Here is an 18,400-nt window from a genome sequence, read left to right as displayed (position 1 = left end):
GCACACGGAGACGCGCGTCTGGTGTGCATGTGGTGGCTAGGGCCGTGCAGTGAGTGAAGTGGGAAAGAACAGCAAGAACAGCACCATGTGAGAAAGGGCCGTCGCATAAGCCACGAACGGGACATACATGTTGCGCATCCCTGATGGATGTGGAATATCCGATGCCTACACACAATAACAACAACGAAAACCCCCTTTCGCTGATACGATTCCTCTTGAGCTGCAGCGAACTAGGGGAAGAAAGGTTCGGTGTGCTTAAGCACCAACTTTTTATCGCGCCGGAGAATTAAATCGTTCAATATTCACACCAGGCTCGGAGACCGGAAGTAAAGCACCCTTTTCTTGTTTGTATTTATGCAAGATAACGATCGGTTCGAAGGGACACAAATACGATTCTTTCATTGCCCTGAGCGTTTCTTTACTTTTTGAAGGGATCATCGTATCTTCCGGCGAAACGTGCTTCGGCCCTGAAAAGTTATGCTGCTGTCCGTTATGATTCGTATCCGTAGCATACAAGTTGTATCAAACGGGCGCAACGTTGCGTACAAGTGGCCATCAGAAGCTTGTTGAGGAGAAACTGAACGACCAAGTCACAAAACTTGAAAACACTCTGCTTCAATTTTAGTGGGATGAAATTACAATTTAACTTGAATAGTTATTCGAGAAAAAATGTTAAAAATGCACGCAACTATAGCAATTTATAGGCCAGTTGCTTCCCACAGAGCGGCACAGAGTTTAGAAGCACTGGCTTCCAGCTGTCAAATCATAAACGTCAACAAAGCCGCGCGCAAAGTAAACAATCATTCCCGATAAGAACGGCGGCGGATTTTCACGTTTTTCCGCAGTGCTGTGCATTTCTAGCGACAACCAGCAACTAAAGAATGACGCTCGAAGCAATCAAGTATAAAGCCGGCCAGCTGCAAATACTGGACCAGCTTCTACTGCCCGGTGAATCAAAGTACATTCCTGTTGCCGGTGTAAAGGATGGCTGGAGTGCGATTCACAAGATGCAGGTAAGTTGAAACGGATAAGACCCTGTATTGGAATGTGCTAAATCTTGTCCGCCTTAGGTGAGAGGGGCACCAGCCATTGCCATCGTTGGATGTTTATCGCTGGTGGTGGAGATTTACGATAAACAGTACGACACGAAGGTTGCGCTCGAGAAGGAACTAGGCGAACATCTGCAGTATCTCGTCACGTCACGACCGACGGCAGTGAATCTGAAGCTGGCCGCCGATGAGGTGAAGGATCTGGCCACGAGTTTGTTAAACAACGAGACGGTTAACGTTGACGGGATGAAGCAAGAGTGAGATATTGGTTTACTACTCACTGAGAAGACGGTCTTTAACGAATCGCTAAACTGTTTTAATGTTTACAGGGTTATCAAATCTATTGAGCAAATGCTGGAGAAGGATATTAGAGATAACCGTGCCATCGGTGACAATGGTGCCAATGCACTACTGAAAGGAATAGATAGACCGTTGAGGTTGCTTACCCATTGCAACACGGGATCGCTCGCTACGGCAGGGTAAGCAGGAAAAGAATGCCTCAATTCAACTGCTATTACAAAACTTTTACATTTTTAGTTATGGAACCGCACTTGGAGTGATCCGGAGCGTAAATGAAAGGAATCTCTTAGGTCAGTACGCTTGCAATGTGCTTGCAATTTGAGCATGATTGCATATTAATTTATTTCAGATCACGTATACTGCACGGAAACCCGTCCGTACAACCAGGGCGCCCGTCTTACCGCCTACGAGCTCGTGCACGATAAACTTCCGGCCACTCTCGTGACGGACAGCATGGTAGCCGCCCTGCTGAACAGCCGTAAAATCGATGCCATCATCGTCGGTGCGGATCGTGTCGCTGCGAACGGTGATACGGCTAACAAAATTGGCACGTACCAGATGGCTGTGGTGGCGAAACATCACGGCGTACCGTTTTACGTAGCCGCTCCGTTCACCTCGATCGATGTCGCCATCGCGAACGGTTCGTACATCAAAATTGAGGAACGACCCGAGCACGAGCTAACGCACATCGCCGGGCAAAGGATTGCAGCGCCCGGGATTGGGTGCTGGAATCCGGCATTTGACGTTACGCCGGCCGAACTGATAACGGGCATTATCACCGAGCGGGGTGTACTGAAACCGAGCGAACTGGCCGAAAAGGTCAGACAGAAATGAATGAAGTGATCGCGTTGCGGTTGAGTAACGTTGTTTACACCAGACGAGGGTAATGTTTCTTCTTTATTTTTGTTAGTTTCGGTACGGTAATCTAGCGCGAGAAAGAATGCATTAGCTGAATAGTTAGTTCCGTTGGTGCGTGGTAAATTCCCGCACAACGCTGGAGACTTAAATTTGAATCATGCGGCACATGTAAAACGGCTGCGTACTTAACGATTCAAACTGACCGTTATTTTTGAAAAAGGTTGACGAACCCTGCACTTCTAACCAACACTCAATAATGTGATGTATATGCCACTAACGTCGCAATCCATTGCGACCGACTAGAATCTGTCCATTCTGAGTTGGACAGAAGGCAGTCAGACAGCTTGTCCCCATGTACGTGCCATATATAACACATTTACGACAAGATTTCAACTTACTAACCAAGTTGCCTCCATCTCCATCGTTCTTTACATCCGTCACGTACGGTTCTCAACGACCGGAACATAGCATTGCACACAACGTTCTCGATCGCGAATGCTATTGACACCCTTCTGGACGATTTCTAATAGTTCGAGGCGTTTTGTCGTTGGCCCTTGTTGTTCAATTATCGTAACAATCGGTAAAAGGCTTCTGTGCAACGGTGGAGAGATAAACTTGTGTGCTTAATTACCCCGATACTGCCAATGTCTGTGCGCGTCACCCATCGGCTTCACGGTGTGAGGCATTTTCTTATCGCACACACATTCGTTATCGCGCCGCGGGTTACCGAGCGTTCCCGAAAAGCCCTTCAACAACCTATTTGCTTTAAGCCGGTCTAACAACACCTGGACCGCGGTGCTGGTGGATGGCGCGGGAATAGATTAGTGATGAAGACCGCGAAGCTTCAAGATTTATGGAGTAAGAAACGGTTGTATTCTATTTAAATTAGAGCAACAAACTCTATTAACTGCGCGATGAAGTACCTTTGGGTAACGCCGAGAGAGAGAGAGAGAGAGAGAGAGAGAGAGAGAGAGGGGCGAGGCAGCTTATTTTAAAGAATCGGTCGAAGATGAGAAATTTGGTGGGTGATATTAGAGATTTGCTTTTCAAGGTAGCTTCTCCATCACCTAAACATTGAACTGCTGGCAGGACAACCCACTCGTCGGACGAAAGCAATCATATGATGGACTGGCATTCTTGGGCACCTTTAAGCCTCACGTGACGTTCTTATCGCGGCGCAACGACGACAGCACGCTGAATCGTTCGTCCGTGGGCCTGAAGCAAGATATCGCGCTATCACACAAAACGATTCCAAGATTGGTTCGTCACCGACTCGACCGACAGAGCAGATGCCGTCCAGCAGTGGAACGGGACAGTCGTGAACCGCGTGTGCTCAGCTCAAGTACCTGAAGATTAGTCGACCAGTATCCCAGTGCCAGTTTGATCGTGCCGCCGTTGTTAAAGTAGCCGGGAAGGGAATCTTCCTCCACCGTAAGCCGCCACCATGGGTGCGATGTTCCGTAGCGAGGAGATGAGCATGGTCCAGCTGCTCATCCAACCGGAAGCGGCCTACCAATCGGTGGCCGAGCTGGGTGAACTGGGCATAGCGCAGTTCCGTGATGTTAGTACCACCTTCCGACCAGTGAACGCCGAGACGAGATGAACCCCCCCGTTTTGCGAACCCTTATTTTTGCAGCTGAACGCGGACATCAACATGTTCCAGCGGAAGTACACGAGCGAGATACGACGCTGCGAGGAGATGGAGCGCAAGATCGGGTACATTCGCCGCGAGATCGTGAAGGACTCGGTGGCGATCCCGGACATGCCGGAAGTCATCCCGCGCACCCCGAACTCGCGCGAAATTATCGACCTCGAGGCGCAGCTCGAGAAGACGGAGAACGAGATTGTGGAGCTGTCGGAGAACAACAATGCACTGCTGCAAAACTTTATGGAACTGACCGAGCTGAAGCATGTGCTGGAGAAGACTCAGGTAGGGGACGTTTGCTGACGGTGGAGAGTCATCGGTTTGAGCTGCTGCCCATACCTTGCTGCCCTTCCCATCCGCAGGTGTTCTTCTCGGACAAATCGAACGTCCAGAACCTGGAGGCTACCGGCGGTGAGGCGGCAAACGAGGGCAAACCGCTCGGCTTCGTGGCCGGTGTCATTACCCGCGAACGCGTCATCGGCTTCGAGCGTATGCTGTGGCGCGTATCACGTGGTAACATTTTCTTGCGCCAGGCCACGCTGGAGGAATCGCTGGTTGATCCGAAAACGGTAAGAAACGTTGCGTACGGTGCCACGGTGTCACGGTAGGTGCGGGATATTATCGGGCCTCGCCATCAGCAACGTGGAAACGCGCTGTAGGATCGAGTGGTTCGGTGTCTTGGCGGTGTGTTTTACAAGCGCAACAACTAGCGAATCACTGGTCACATGGGGTTGTTGAGTTGTAGCAGATAAGGTCACGAGGTGTTGGTGATGGCGCACCGTAAGGCAGCACCGTTTGTTTGCAATCTTGGTTGATTAGTTAAATTTTGGAGCCAGTTAAATTTCGGACCGCGAATGTTTTGCGGGGTGGCGCAGTGAGCGTTATGTAACGGCGGTGTGACCTCCTGCAGATAATGTGACGCTGTTGGCCTCTTTTTCTTTGGGGTGGACGCAATCTTCCTATCACTATTTACCGTGCATTACCAGCTGTTTCTGGTTAACTTTCCTTTTATCTTGACCATTCCGTTCCGCAGGGTGATTCCGTTCACAAGATTGTGTTCGTCGCGTTCTTCCAAGGCGAGCAGCTCAAGTCGCGCGTCAAGAAGGTGTGCGCTGGGTAAGTACGGGTGCTACCAAAAGCATTCTTTGGTTTGTGTCCCCGGGGGAGGGGGTCAGTAATGAATGTTGGTGCCTTTTCCGCAGCTATCATGCCTCGCTGTATCCGTGCCCGAACGAGTACAGTGAGCGCGAGGAGATGCTTCGTGGCGTGCGAACGCGCATCGAGGATCTCAAGATGGTGCTCGGCCAGACGCAGGATCAGCGCCAGCGTGTGCTGCTGAATGTCGCCAAGGAAGTACCGAACTGGGAGATCATCGTGAAGAAGGTGAAGGCCATCTATCATACGCTGAACATGTTCAACGTGGACGTATCGAAGAAGTGTCTGTTCGGGGAGGCCTGGGTCCCGACCGCTGGTCTGCAGGACGTCAAGACCGCGCTGGTGAATGGGTCGGCTGCGGTCGGTAGTGCTGTACCGTCGTTCCTGAACATTATCGCCACCGATGAGGATCCGCCGACGTACAACCGAACGAACAAGTTTACGCGCGGCTTCCAGAACCTGATCGAATCGTACGGTATCGCCACGTACCGCGAGGCAAACCCGGCCCTGTACACCATCATCACGTTCCCCTTCCTGTTCGCCATTATGTTCGGCGATCTGGGGCACGGTATGATTCTGTTCCTGCTCGGCATGTGGATGGTGCTGTGGGAAAAGACACTCGACAAGAACAAGGAGGAAATCTGGCAGCTGTTCTTCGGCGGTCGGTACATTATTCTGCTCATGGGCATCTTCTCGATGTACACCGGGTTCGTGTACAACGATCTGTTCTCGAAGGGTATGAACATCTTCGGTTCGGCCTGGAGCATCAACTACAACACGTCCACGATCATGAGCAACAAGGAGCTGCAGCTGAACCCGACCGAAGATTACTCCGAGACGGTGTACTGGTACGGGCTGGATCCGCTCTGGATGTTGGCCACCAACAAGATCATCTTCCTGAACTCGTTCAAGATGAAGCTGTCGATCATCTTCGGCGTGGTGCACATGATCTTCGGCGTGTGCATGAGCCTGGTCAACCACAACCACTTCCACCGTCGCATCAACATCCTGCTGGAGTTTATCCCGCAGATGCTGTTCCTGGTGCTGCTGTTCGCCTACATGTGCTTCATGATGTTCTTCAAGTGGATCATGTACTCGGCCGTTACGGATGAGGACCATCTGAAGCCGGGCTGCGCACCGTCCGTGCTGATCATGTTCATCAACATGATGCTGTTCAAGAACCAGGAACCGCTCGAAACGTGCAAGGAGTTTATGTTCGAAGGGCAGGACACGCTGCAGGTCATCTTCATCCTGCTGGGTCTGATCTGCATTCCGTGGTTGCTGCTGGCCAAACCGTTCTACATCATGATCCAGCGCAAAAAGAAGGGTAACGACCACGGTTCGGAGGTGGCACACCAGTCGTCGTCATCGGGCCACCATGACGATGAGCCGATGAGTGAAATTTTCATCCATCAGGCAATCCACACGATCGAGTACATCCTCAGCACCATCTCGCACACTGCGTCGTACCTGCGCTTGTGGGCTTTATCGCTTGCTCACGCCCGTAAGTTGCCAAGGACTCTTCAGACTAACCTCAAACCCGAGCGATCGATTTGACTGTTTTTTTTTTTATCCTTCCAGAGCTGTCCGAGGTGCTGTACAACATGGTGTTCACGATCGGGTTGAAAAACGACTCGTACGTCGGGGCCATCATGATCTGGCTCGTGTTTTGGCCGTGGTCCGTCCTGACCATCGGTATCCTGGTGGGCATGGAAGGACTCTCTGCCTTCTTGCACACTCTCCGTCTGCACTGGTAAGAACAGTTATTTGTGTGAGAACCGTCGCACGCAGCATCTAACACCTTCCCCCTTCTCAACAGGGTCGAGTTCATGAGCAAATTCTACGAAGGTCTGGGCTACGCCTTCAAGCCGTTCTCCTTCAAGGCAATACTGGAGGAGGAAGAGGCCGACTAAAGCAACGTGCATAGCTGAATGCCTGTGTTTGCCGAACGTAGATTGCCACTGTATGAAATAAACGATGGTATAGAATGCACGATAAGGCGAATGTTTCGAGCCGAGCGAATATCACAGTGATGGTGGCACGTGACTGTTGTACGCGGCAGGTAATTCATAACCAAAACTCGTATCTGATTCTAAACCCAGTCAACTTAAAATTGGTTGAACGGATGTCCCCGACGTTACAGGGTTTCCGAGAAGAACTAACGATGTGCGAGCCATTTCTGGGCAAAGGCTAGGTTGAAGTAAACAACTGCCAGGTAGAACTGGCGATCTGTTGCCCTTTCTGGACTATGGCCAAGTTGAACTAGACACAGGCTAGGTTGAAGTGGACGATGGCCAGGTTGAACTGAAATGTCAAATTTGAAACAATTGCTGAAGCGTTCGCAAACGGTTGAAGTAACGCTTGATTTTAAAAAATATTTAAAAAATGACCGGTAAAACCATATTATTTGTAATAAATTTTTTTAAAGGATATTAATTGAAGAGAACGCTTCAATTGCAACGCAGCTCGTATGTAATTATAAAATTATTGTTTACAGCTCTTTGAGCATGTTTCAATGCTCAAAAATATTTTTTTTGTAATGCTATGTTTGCTTTCCAAGTGCAGTGTAATTGAGCAATATACGCTAAATTTAGGTGAGTTCAATAAATATAATATCTTGAAGCAAGCCATTGCAAATTCTAAAGCTCAAAGCGCATTAAATAAAAATTTTATAATTACATACGAGCTGCGTTGCAATTGAAGCGTTCTCTTCAATTAATATCCTTTAAAAAAAATTATTACAAATAAAATGGTTTTTACCGGTCATTTTTTAAATACTTTTTAAAATTAAGCGTTACCTCAACCGTTTGCGAACGCTTCAGCAATTGTTTCAAATTTGACATTTCAGTTCAACCTGGCCATCGTCCACTTCAACCTAGCCTGTGTCTAGTTCAACTTGGCCATAGTCCAGAAAGGGCAACAGATCTCCAGTTCTACCTGGCAGTTGTTTACTTCAACCTAGCCTTTGCCCAGAAATGGCTCGCACATCGTTAGTTCTTCTCGGAAACCCTGTATTGAGTTATTTGAAGGGAAATGAGTGCCTATCTTGAAATGGCAAAATGTTCTGGGGAGCTTACTTATTTCGCAACTTGGTTTAAGGCGTATGTTTCATCGCATTCGCCTCCACACAGATTTGCATCGCTATCAGCGCATCGTGGGAGAATCGATATTTAATGAGCCTCGTGTCTGCTAATGGAGATGAACCTTCATAAAGCATTCGTTGCAGTCTAGGCAATGCTGATTTCTCAGCTACCGACATTGGAGGTAAAGCAGACAAAATGTAAACTGTTGGACAACAACGAAGTGCTGGATAGTGTAGAATATGGGACTTTTTTTGGACTCTCCATAGTACTTATCCTTGGACTTCATTGGCAGATTTGAAGGGTTCAGTGTCGCTTTCATTACCAATTTATTGATTCATCGTTATTAGCTACAATTACACGATTTAGGAAAGGTCTTGATATAAATACAATATTAATTTAGCATGATGGTCACTGACGACGTCGGTAATAAATCGACCTGTAACGTTACTGGCAATAGAAATACTCTTCTACGAAGCGGAAGCATTCACGCCTTTCGCTAACTTCGCCAGGTTACAGCCCTAACGGAAATGTTGTCGTGGATCATGTTGCAACGGAAGTCACTGTCTGGGGAGGTTGGGAATGCCGCTTCACAAGCACTCATCTCGTTTTGTCGTCCTCATTTCTAGTTTACTCGTGTGTAAGTTGTAACAGTTGGATTATACATATGGTAAATAATTACTTAACTGCTTTCTTCTCTTTACTCATAACGTTCGTTGGCTCGTACTTGGGCTATCGTTTCTTATGATTATTTCGCCCGGTGATTTTAATTTCAAAATAATAAAAAAGTCCGTTAAAATGAACACATGTTTACTCGACAAACAGAGTGAGTGCCAGGCTGTGGATCTCGTTACATCCCGCGCGCCCAGCAGCCACAGTGCACAATACACTCGAAAGCAAACAACGGCCACCATTACACAGACCCCGAAAAAAAAACGCTCTCATACTAAGCTACGCCTTGCTTCGTACACAGTCCGGGTGCAGGTGCGTGACTACCTTTAGTACTACCGGCTACCACTACTAGCAACAGATCGAGAACCCCCTTGAAACCAAAAATGGCTCGATCAATCGAAATGGAACGGCGGAAGGAAACGCGTACCTGATCGCTGGGCAACCAGGCGTCGTCCACGTTTACGACCCATCCGCTGTAGGCGAACAGTAGGCGCGTGACCTTCCGACCACGACGACGACGACGACGACAACCTGCCAGTGTAATGGTAGCATGTGTCGCGATCGCACACACTACTCGGCTGGTTCGATCGGTTCGCGTCAGTGATAACCGCGCGGCACTCGGTACGGCGTTGCATCCGTGTGCAGCGCGCGCTCTCGATTGGGTGAAGCATTCTTCTTCGCATCACATGATCGCACACACAAGCGCCGTGCGCCTTCTCCGCTACGGGTGTGCCGTTGTTTGAGGTGCAAATTAGTGCGCGGATCCGGCAAATAGGTGTCAACCAACCACACTGCACAGCAACTCCTGGCCGAATCGATAACGGCAACATCATCGCCATCGCCATCACGTGAACCGGAACACCACCACGAGCACAGCGATCATCTCGGTAGTGTAAGTATAGCCGAGCGTAATCGATCCCCGAAACCGAGCAGGCCGTGTAAAAGAGAGGTTACATTGATACGCCGCACAAAAGGGGCCAGCCGAATGTAAAACAAACCAACATTCTAGGGACGCACACGCACGAAGCGGCGCAAACAAAACAACACCGACCGTCCGCCGACGGCGATCGTTGCAATTAGAACAGCACACTGTCTGTACTGGCTCGAGAGCTACGATGACGCATGGTGGGGGGGGGGGCTCATCGCAAGATCGCTCGCGGTGATCGATCGCTGCTCGGAACCCGAAAGCAAACACTCCACCGCGATCGGGCTCGCTTTCAGTCGTTCAGTGACACTCGACCGGAAGGCAACCCGACTTACCCGATCAAAACGCTCGAGCTCGATCGGGCACCACCGTACGTTTCCGTCCTTGAACTTTAAGTCTACTCCAACCCGTGCCAGGGTCATCGGGTTGTGTTGCGAATATTGGTGAAAGTAAGTGGTGCTGGAGGTAGTCTAGAACCGAGTCTCGAAACCACCACATTGTACAGTCGCAAGTGATTCCGCGTCAGGTGATTGATTTTTCGAACGGCGCGCTGTGTGTGCGATACGATCGTGATCGTTACGCGTGTCACGTGACAGGCATCACGGGTTCTTGGGTGCGAGCGCTCACGCTGCTCTGGGCCATTGTTGGCAGTGAAATGGGGGCTATTTGATTGGATCGCTTTTGTTATGTTGTTGAGTTCGTTTGTGTTAAACCCTCGTCGCGTTAATCTCGTCTTCTCTTTCCTCTAGCTCGCTACTCCAGTACAGCAGGCGCGCCCCGTTGCAGCAACCGCCACACCATGGCGATGATGTTCCGGAGCGAAGAGATGGCCCTGTGCCAGATGTTTATCCAGCCGGAAGCGGCCTACACGTCCGTGTCCGAGCTGGGCGAGACCGGGGCGGTCCAGTTTCGTGACGTAAGACTCACCGGACCTCTCTCGTTCGAACACTTTCCCCTCTAACGCACTTTCCTCTTCCTTCTCCTCCGCACACAACAGCTAAACGCCGACGTGAACGCGTTCCAGCGCAAGTTCGTCAGCGAGGTACGCCGTTGCGATGAGATGGAGCGCAAGCTGCGGTACGTCGAGGGCGAGGTGAAGAAGGACAGCGTCCAGATCCCCGAGTGTTCGGTGGACGATTGGCCCCGCGCACCGAACCCGCGCGAGATTATCGATCTCGAAGCGCGGCTCGAGAAGACGGAGAACGAAATTCTCGAACTGTCCCAGAACGCGGTCAACCTGAAGTCGAACTATCTCGAGCTGACCGAGCTGAAGCATGTGCTCGAGCGGACGCAATCGTTCTTCTTCGAGCAGGAGGTGATCGTCAGCACGGACGGCGCCAAGAGCAACCTGATTGCGGAAGATCCGACCGCGGCTCAGAGCCGCGGCCGGTTGGGCTTTGTGGCCGGGGTGATCCAGCGCGAAAAGATGCCGGGCTTCGAGCGGATGCTGTGGCGCATCTCGCGCGGTAACATCTTTCTGCGCCAGGTCGAGCTGGAGGACCCGTTGGAGGATCCGGCCACGGTAAGATAGCGGAGACGAAAGGGGCATTCCCTCTTTCTTTCAACGTCCTTTAGTTATGAGAGATTTCGATAGGCGAGACAAAAATAGTTGCTGGCAGCTTTTTTTTGCCGGCGTATAAATAGAAGATCTTGCTTTCGCTGATCTTCCTTTCGCTTTCTCGCACCGGGCATTTTCTAGGGTAACGAAATCTTCAAAACCGTGTTCGTGGCGTTCTTCCAAGGTGAGCAGCTGAAGGCGCGCATCAAGAAGGTATGCACCGGGTACCACGTGTCGCTCTACCCGTGTCCGAGCTCCGGATCCGAGCGTACCGAGATGGTGAAGGGCGTTTGCACGCGTCTCGAGGACCTGAAGATGGTGCTGAACCAGACGCAGGATCATCGCTCGATCGTGCTGGCTACCGTCGCGAAGGAACTGTTCAGCTGGCGCATCATGGTGAAGAAGATGAAGGCGATCTACCATACGCTGAACCTGTTCAACATGGACGTCACCAAGAAGTGTCTGATCGGCGAGTGCTGGGTGCCGGTGCCCGACCTACCCAAGGTGCAGAAAGCCCTGTCGGATGGGTCCGCCGCCGTTGGCAGCACGATACCGTCCTTCCTGAACGTGATCGACACGAACGAGGCACCGCCGACGTACAACCGAACGAACAAGTTTACGCGCGGCTTCCAGAACCTGATCGATGCGTACGGTATCGCGTCGTACCGGGAGGCGAACCCGGCCCTGTACACCATCATCACGTTCCCCTTCCTGTTCGGCATCATGTTCGGCGATCTGGGGCACGGTATGATCATGGCACTGTTCGGCCTGTGGATGGTAACGGGCGAGAAGAAGCTGGGCGCCAGGAAGTCGACCAACGAAATTTGGAACATTTTCTTCGGCGGCCGGTACATCATCCTGCTGATGGGGCTGTTCTCCATGTACACCGGGTTCGTGTACAACGACATCTTCTCCAAGTCGATGAACATCTTCGGCTCGGCCTGGACCATCAACTACAACACGTCCACGGTGATGAGCAACAAGGATCTAACGCTCAATCCCGGCTCGATCGACTACCACACGGACATCTATCCGGTCGGGCTGGATCCCGTGTGGCAGCTGGCCACGAACAAGATCATCTTCCTGAACTCGTACAAGATGAAGCTGTCGATCATCTTCGGCGTGGTGCACATGATCTTCGGCGTGTGCATGAGCGTGGTCAACCACAACTTCTTCCGCAAGCGCGTCAGCATCGTGCTGGAGTTCCTGCCGCAGATCATCTTTCTCGTGCTGCTGTTCGCGTACATGGTGTTCATGATGTTCATGAAGTGGGTCGCTTACACCGCCAAAACGGACTACCAGCCGCGGACGCCCGGCTGCGCACCGTCCGTGCTGATCATGTTCATCAACATGATGCTGTTCAAGAACACCGAACCGTTCCACGGGTGTGACGAGTTCATGTTTAGCGGCCAGAACGAGGTGCAGCGCACGTTCGTGTTCATCTCGCTGCTGTGCATTCCCTGGATGCTGCTCGGCAAGCCGTTCTATCTGATGTTCAAGCGCAAGCATGCTTCACCGGTGAGTACTGCTGCGACCATTGCGTGATGCTGCGCCACGGGAAATGACCCCTTGTTTCGTGACCCTTTCCTAGACACCAATTCCCAACAACGGGGACGTCCATCAGGCAGGTGACTCGAACCACGCGTCCAGCCCGAAACCACACGATTCGCACGACGATGAGCCGATGGCAGAGATCTTCATCCACCAGGCCATCCACACGATCGAGTACGTGCTCAGCACGGTATCACACACCGCGTCCTACCTGCGTCTGTGGGCGCTTTCCCTTGCTCATGCCCGTAAGTAGCCTTTCTTCGATTGTTTTTTTTTGTTTGTTTGGAAACCGTAACCTAAAGCTTCCACTTCCGCCCAGAATTATCGGAGGTCCTGTGGAACATGGTGCTGTCGATGGGACTTAAGCAAACGTCCTACAAGGGTGCGATCATGCTGTACTTTGTCTTTGGCGCCTGGTCACTGTTTACGCTCGCCATCCTCGTCATGATGGAAGGATTGTCCGCCTTCCTGCACACGCTACGTTTGCACTGGTACGCCTCCACCTTCCCCCGGTGCCCTTAGCAATTCCAAACTAATTGTGCCAACGGTTCCTCTCTCGTTCTCAGGGTCGAGTTTATGAGCAAATTCTACGAGGGTTTGGGTTACGGTTTCCAGCCCTTCTCGTTCAAGCTGATCATCGATAGCGATGAGGATTTGGAGTAATATGTGCGACGTTGAATGTGTTGTTTGGAAGGGGTGGTGGTAGTCGCAACAGATGATGACTATCGTTCGGCACCTAACACATCCAACATCCCAACATCTTCTTCCCACACCTTTGTAGTATTGGAGGGTATTGCGACGGGTTGCGAGGTTCTCGACTACTCGCCCTCACCAGCGACCTGAACAGAACAAGCGACCCCAAAACTGACCCATACCCCACAGCATCCGTAATCGTAGTTAGTAGTGATGGTAGTATACGCGCGCAAACCTGCAATGCAAGCTCCTATCTGCACGGTATTAATGCATGCAAAAACGCTCCGTAGCATGTTGTTTCATTTCCTCGATGACTTAACAGCAGGACGGCCGAAACGGATGAAGCAAAGTCGCAGTTCGGTGGGACTGTCTTATTGCTAACTTCTACAGGATGGGAGTAGACCATCATTTCCTCGAGCCCATTTCACAGCAGCTCGTAGTAAAGTATGTCAAGTTGATCCCTCCGTGCACAGAGCGGCGGTTTCTTCCAACGTTTCTACTTTGGAAACTGATGCGTTCCTTCCTTTGCCGGTTATTCCTCTATCAGACTTCTGCTTCTGCTTCTTCCTCTTTGGCTTAACGATCTCTTAGGTCATGATGCCTACCACTTTTGGCCTTCTAGAGAACCGTTTGTTGCCTCTACCACCGGGCGGACCACCCTATCCGACTATTAATGTAATTCGACTCATCCCATTCGTTGGTAGTGCGCAGTAAGGTTGGCTGGCGTAGCATTTACGGTCGCTCTTTCGCTTCCGAGTAGAATTTTTCCGGCTCTGATGATGAAATCATGCTACTGCCACCTACCATTGATGAAACACGACTGGCTATCCGTCGGCTCAAGAACAACAAGGCACCAGGCACCGACGGAATAGTAACCGAACTGATCAAAAACGGTGGTGTAGCACTCGAACAGGAAATTCATCAAATTATTGCTGAGGTATGCGGATAGCGAATCGATGCCTTGTGATTGGAATCTTGGTTTCATCTATCCCATATACAAGACGGGAGATAGGCTAGAGTGCAGCAATTACAGGGGTATTACGGTGTTGAATACCGCCTACAAGATCTTCTCCCTAATCTTACAAGATCGACTTGTCCCATTCGTCGGAAGAGATAGTCGGAATCTATCAGAGAGGATTCCGAAACGGAAAATCAACCACTGACCAGATTCTCACGATGCGGCAAATCTTGGAGAAGATGGCGGAGCAACAGCTTCACTCCTACCATCTCTTCATTGATATTAAAAACGTCTATGACAGCATAGCCAGGGTAAAACTGTACGACGCAATGAGCTCTTTTGGAATCCCGGCCAAGCTTAGCAGGCTTGTACGAATGACAATGGCCAACATCACATGCCAGGGGAAGGTGGATGGAAAACTCTCAGGGCCCTTTGCTACCTCCAAGGGCCTGCGCCAGGGAGATGGGCTCGCCTGTCTCCTCTTCAACCTGGCGCTAGAGAGAGCCATCCGCGACTCGGAGGTGGAAACTTCGGGGGCCATCTTCTTGTTGAGCTTCTCGGTTTGACGCGACGAGTGCCTATCAGGCAACACGGAATGAGTGCCAGTCGGGCTACACTTTGTACAACACACACACACACTTTAACTTTGAATAAAGATTTATTCCTGCATCAAGCGTACAAGCGTCTACACGTCTTTTCCTTTGGGTGCAACAGTCCACTCGCTTTTTCCGCTTTGTTTCTCTTCTAGTTCAACAGGTTATGGGCCCAGCTCAGTGTGGCCAGTTCAATTGAAAAGTGCGCGACGCGGTTCGGAATCACAGTGATTTTTTCGGCGTGAAAAAATTAGGACATTTCCGGAAGGTACGCGGTGCGGTTAAGGAATCGTGTGTTTTTCGTGGTGAAAGAAAAAATCCAACCGGGAACGGTTCGGCACGAGCAAAAATGGATTTTTCGAAAGTGGGTGTCATCCGGCTGAACAACCGAAACTATCGGTCGTGGGCTTTCAAAGTGCAGATGTTGATGATGCGGGAGGGTACGTGGACGTACGTTGACCCGGGTGTCGCGCCGACACCGGTAACTCCGGAGTGGACGGAGGGTGATTCGAAGGCGCGGGCGACCATTGCTTTGTTGGTTGAGGATAACCAACACAATCTCATCATGACAAAGAACACAGCGAAAGAGACATGGGATGCGCTCAAGGCACACCACCACAAAGCCACTCTTACCGGGAAAGTTTCGTTGCTGAAAGAGATTTGCAATGCAAACTATCATGAAGGTGAGAATATGGAAGATTTTTTATACGGCATGGAAGATCTCTACTCTCGGCTGGAGAATTCGGGTGAAAAACTCTCGGCGAACATGCAGGTGGCCATGATTTTGCGGAGCCTTCCAAAAGCATTTGACGCTCTTACTACCGCTTTGGAAAGTCGTTCCGATAAAGAGCTAACGATGGAACTTGTGCGGGCAAAGCTGATCGACGAAAGTGAGAAGCTGTACGGCGGAAAGGTGCAGGAGGAGCGAGTGCTGAAGGCGAAAAGTGAAGCAAAACCAGGCGCGTGTTTCTTTTGTGGTCAATCTGGCCATAAGAAACGGGACTGCAAAGAGTTCCTGAATCGGAAGAGCAGCGGGGAAGGCGAAAAGAAGAAAAAGAATAAGCCGAATAAAAAAGAACTAGTGAAAATAGTGCGCGAAAACGACACAAGTTCGTTTACGTTCATGGTTCGTCAGCCTGAAATTCGCGGTAACGATCGGTCGTGGCTAATCGACTCGGGTGCTAGTTCGCACATGTGTAGCGACAAAAGCGCGTTCACGGTAATGGAACAAAGCTTGCGTTCAAATGTTACCGTCGCAGATGGCAGCGAAAATCGCGTCGAAGGTGTTGGCGATTGCCTGATCAAGTGTGCGGTTGAAAACGGCGAAATAATTGAAATCACGCTACGGGGTGTGTTGTATGTCCCTACGCTGGAGGGAAACATGATTTCAATCGGTAAACTCGCGGAAAAAGGTGTGCGTGCAGTTTTTGACAACACCGGGTGCAAACTCGTTTACGGAAATACGATCGTCGCGGTCGCGGATAAAGTGAGCGATATGTATTGGTTGCGAATTGCACAGGATCGAGTGATGAAATCAGTCGTAAAAGAGCACACGAAAAATTGCCAACACACTTGGCATCGTCGTCTTGGGCACAGGGATCCAGCTGTCATCGGTGAAATGAAGCGGTACGACTTGGTGTCGGGTCTAAAAGTGGTCGACTGCGGTATCCGCTGGACCTGCGAATGCTGCATCGAATGCAAAATGGCACGCTCGCCATTTCCACCAGTTGCAGAAAAAACCTCGACAGAAGTGCTGGATATAATACACAGTGATGTGTGCGGCCCAATGGAAGAAACGACCTTAGGGGGATGCCGTTACTATATGACCCTAATAGACGATCATAGTAGGTATACTTTCGTCTATTTTCTCAAAAAGAAATCGGAGGTCGAGAATAAGATTCGCGAATACGTGAAATTGGTTCAAAACCAGTTTGGCCGGAAACCGCGGATCATTCGCTCCGATCAGGGAGGAGAATACTTCAGTAAGGCGCTTCGAAAATTCTGTGCGGACGAAGGAATAAAGATGGAATTTACTGCAGCATATTCACCCCAGCAAAATGGTGTCGCGGAGCGGAAGAACCGATCGCTCACGGAGATGGGTCGGTGTATGCTTCGGGATGCAGGTATGCATAAGCGATTTTGGGCGGAAGCAGTCAATACCGCTTGCTACTTGCAAAATCGATTGCCGTCTGCTGCAGTAGATCGTACGCCATTCGAGATCTGGTTCGGCAAAAAACCAGATTTGACCAACCTGCGACTGTTTGGATGTGTTGGATACGTACTGATTCCGTCGGTGAAACGAAAAAAGTTAGACGTCAAGGCGGAGCGTATGACTTTTGTCGGCTATTCCGGCGAACATAAGGCGTATCGGATGCTAAACACTAAGACGGGAGAAATTCAAATCAGTCGGGATGTCCGTTTTCTTGAGATTGATGACGGATCCAAGGAGCAGACATACGGCGATCCCAAAATAGAGGATAATCCGACTGAAAGCGTTGAAATTGAGTGGTCTCTCGATGAAACGAAACAGGAAGCTAAAACCAACGTGGCCAATGAAACAACCTCCGAATCTGAATTTTACGATGGCTGGCCACGAGGTTTTTGGAACGATAATGATAACAATTGGCTTCGCGGACTGTGGGACGATGACGACACTGAAGCTGGAGCTGCGGAGCCGGAGGCGGTGCTGGATGTAATACCGGAGGCGATGCCAGCGGCTGTGCCGGTGGTGTCGAGTACTCCCGTTCGTCGTTCACAAAGAGCGACAGCTGGCGTTCCACCGGCAAGATATGACGAAGAAGTATATCTGGCGAAGGAATGTATAACCGAACCAAAAACGTATAAGGAAGCTGTATCTGGTCCTCAGAGTGCCGAATGGAAATCAGCGATGGCAGAAGAAATGCAGTCCCATCACGAAAATGGAACGTGGGAGCTAGCGGAGCTGCCGCCGCACCGAAAGGCTATCGGGTCGAAATGGATCTTCAAGTGTAAAGCGGATGAAGACGGTCATTTCGTTCGGTATAAAGCACGGCTGGTGGCGCAGGGTTTCTGCCAGAAATTCGGGACGGATTACGACCTAGTGTTTGCCCCCGTCGTAAAGCAGATTACTTTCCGGACGATGCTGGTTCTGGCGAATAAAAGGAAGATGTTAACAAAGCACGTTGACATAAAGACGGCGTACCTACATGGTCTTCTCAAGGAGGAGATTTTTATGCGCCAGCCACAGGGATTCGAGAGCGGTAACCCGAACGAAGTCTGCAGGCTGCATCGCAGCATTTACGGGCTCAAGCAGGCAGCTCGTGTCTGGAATACGAAGATCGACGACGTACTGAAAACAATGGGTTTCATCCAATCAACGGCGGA

General features: G+C 50.5%; 3 protein-coding genes across 4 annotated transcripts; all 3 read left to right on the top strand.

Moving 5' to 3' along the window:
• The first annotated feature begins 762 nt into the window (after positions 1-762).
• LOC118505602 (methylthioribose-1-phosphate isomerase) lies at positions 763-2,230 on the top strand. The gene is made up of 5 exons (XM_036041630.1): positions 763-1,013; positions 1,071-1,306; positions 1,379-1,528; positions 1,587-1,639; positions 1,699-2,230. Exons 1-5 carry the CDS (start codon positions 882-884, stop codon positions 2,181-2,183), a joined length of 1,056 nt encoding a protein of 351 aa, XP_035897523.1. The 5' UTR covers positions 763-881; the 3' UTR covers positions 2,184-2,230.
• A 1,235-nt stretch (positions 2,231-3,465) lies between these two features.
• On the top strand, positions 3,466-6,999 carry LOC118505601 (V-type proton ATPase 116 kDa subunit a1-like). The gene is made up of 7 exons (XM_036041629.1): positions 3,466-3,768; positions 3,844-4,137; positions 4,215-4,421; positions 4,886-4,968; positions 5,055-6,511; positions 6,589-6,760; positions 6,827-6,999. The coding sequence occupies exons 1-7, from the start codon at positions 3,652-3,654 to the stop codon at positions 6,918-6,920; spliced, it is 2,424 nt and encodes an 807-aa protein (XP_035897522.1). The 5' UTR covers positions 3,466-3,651; the 3' UTR covers positions 6,921-6,999.
• Positions 7,000-9,972: 2,973 nt separating this feature from the next.
• On the top strand, positions 9,973-13,775 carry LOC118505600 (V-type proton ATPase 116 kDa subunit a1-like). Of its 2 annotated transcripts, none has more exons than XM_036041627.1 (7): positions 9,973-10,133; positions 10,434-10,600; positions 10,682-11,206; positions 11,384-12,760; positions 12,834-13,038; positions 13,113-13,284; positions 13,360-13,775. In XM_036041627.1, the coding sequence occupies exons 2-7, from the start codon at positions 10,484-10,486 to the stop codon at positions 13,454-13,456; spliced, it is 2,493 nt and encodes an 830-aa protein (XP_035897520.1). In that variant the 5' UTR covers positions 9,973-10,133; positions 10,434-10,483; the 3' UTR covers positions 13,457-13,775. The 2 variants fall into 2 exon arrangements, with proteins under 2 accessions (XP_035897520.1, XP_035897521.1); XM_036041628.1 differs by having other exon boundaries at positions 9,984-10,054.
• Positions 13,776-18,400: the final 4,625 nt, after the last annotated feature.

This window comes from Anopheles stephensi, chromosome 2 (assembly GCF_013141755.1).
Source record: "Anopheles stephensi strain Indian chromosome 2, UCI_ANSTEP_V1.0, whole genome shotgun sequence".
Taxonomy (NCBI): Eukaryota; Metazoa; Arthropoda; class Insecta; order Diptera; family Culicidae; genus Anopheles; species Anopheles stephensi.
The sequence above is the reverse complement of the archived record's forward strand: the minus strand, read 5'-3'. Positions and strand labels throughout refer to the sequence as shown.

Bases quoted from the DNA above. Each gene is read 5' to 3' on its own strand.
- LOC118505602 (XM_036041630.1), top strand. From the start codon at position 882: ATGACGCTCGAAGCAATCAAGTATAAAGCCGGCCAGCTGCAAATACTG. The intron at 1,014-1,070 runs GTAAGTTGAAAC...TGTCCGCCTTAG, and splicing joins GTGCGATTCACAAGATGCAG to GTGAGAGGGGCACCAGCCAT. The intron at 1,640-1,698 runs GTCAGTACGCTT...AATTTATTTCAG, and splicing joins AAATGAAAGGAATCTCTTAG to ATCACGTATACTGCACGGAA.
- LOC118505601 (XM_036041629.1), top strand. From the start codon at position 3,652: ATGGGTGCGATGTTCCGTAGCGAGGAGATGAGCATGGTCCAGCTGCTC. The intron at 4,138-4,214 runs GTAGGGGACGTT...TCCCATCCGCAG, and splicing joins ATGTGCTGGAGAAGACTCAG to GTGTTCTTCTCGGACAAATC. The intron at 6,512-6,588 runs GTAAGTTGCCAA...TTATCCTTCCAG, and splicing joins TTTATCGCTTGCTCACGCCC to AGCTGTCCGAGGTGCTGTAC.
- LOC118505600 (XM_036041627.1), top strand. From the start codon at position 10,484: ATGGCGATGATGTTCCGGAGCGAAGAGATGGCCCTGTGCCAGATGTTT. The intron at 10,601-10,681 runs GTAAGACTCACC...CGCACACAACAG, and splicing joins GGGCGGTCCAGTTTCGTGAC to CTAAACGCCGACGTGAACGC. The intron at 11,207-11,383 runs GTAAGATAGCGG...GGCATTTTCTAG, and splicing joins CGTTGGAGGATCCGGCCACG to GGTAACGAAATCTTCAAAAC.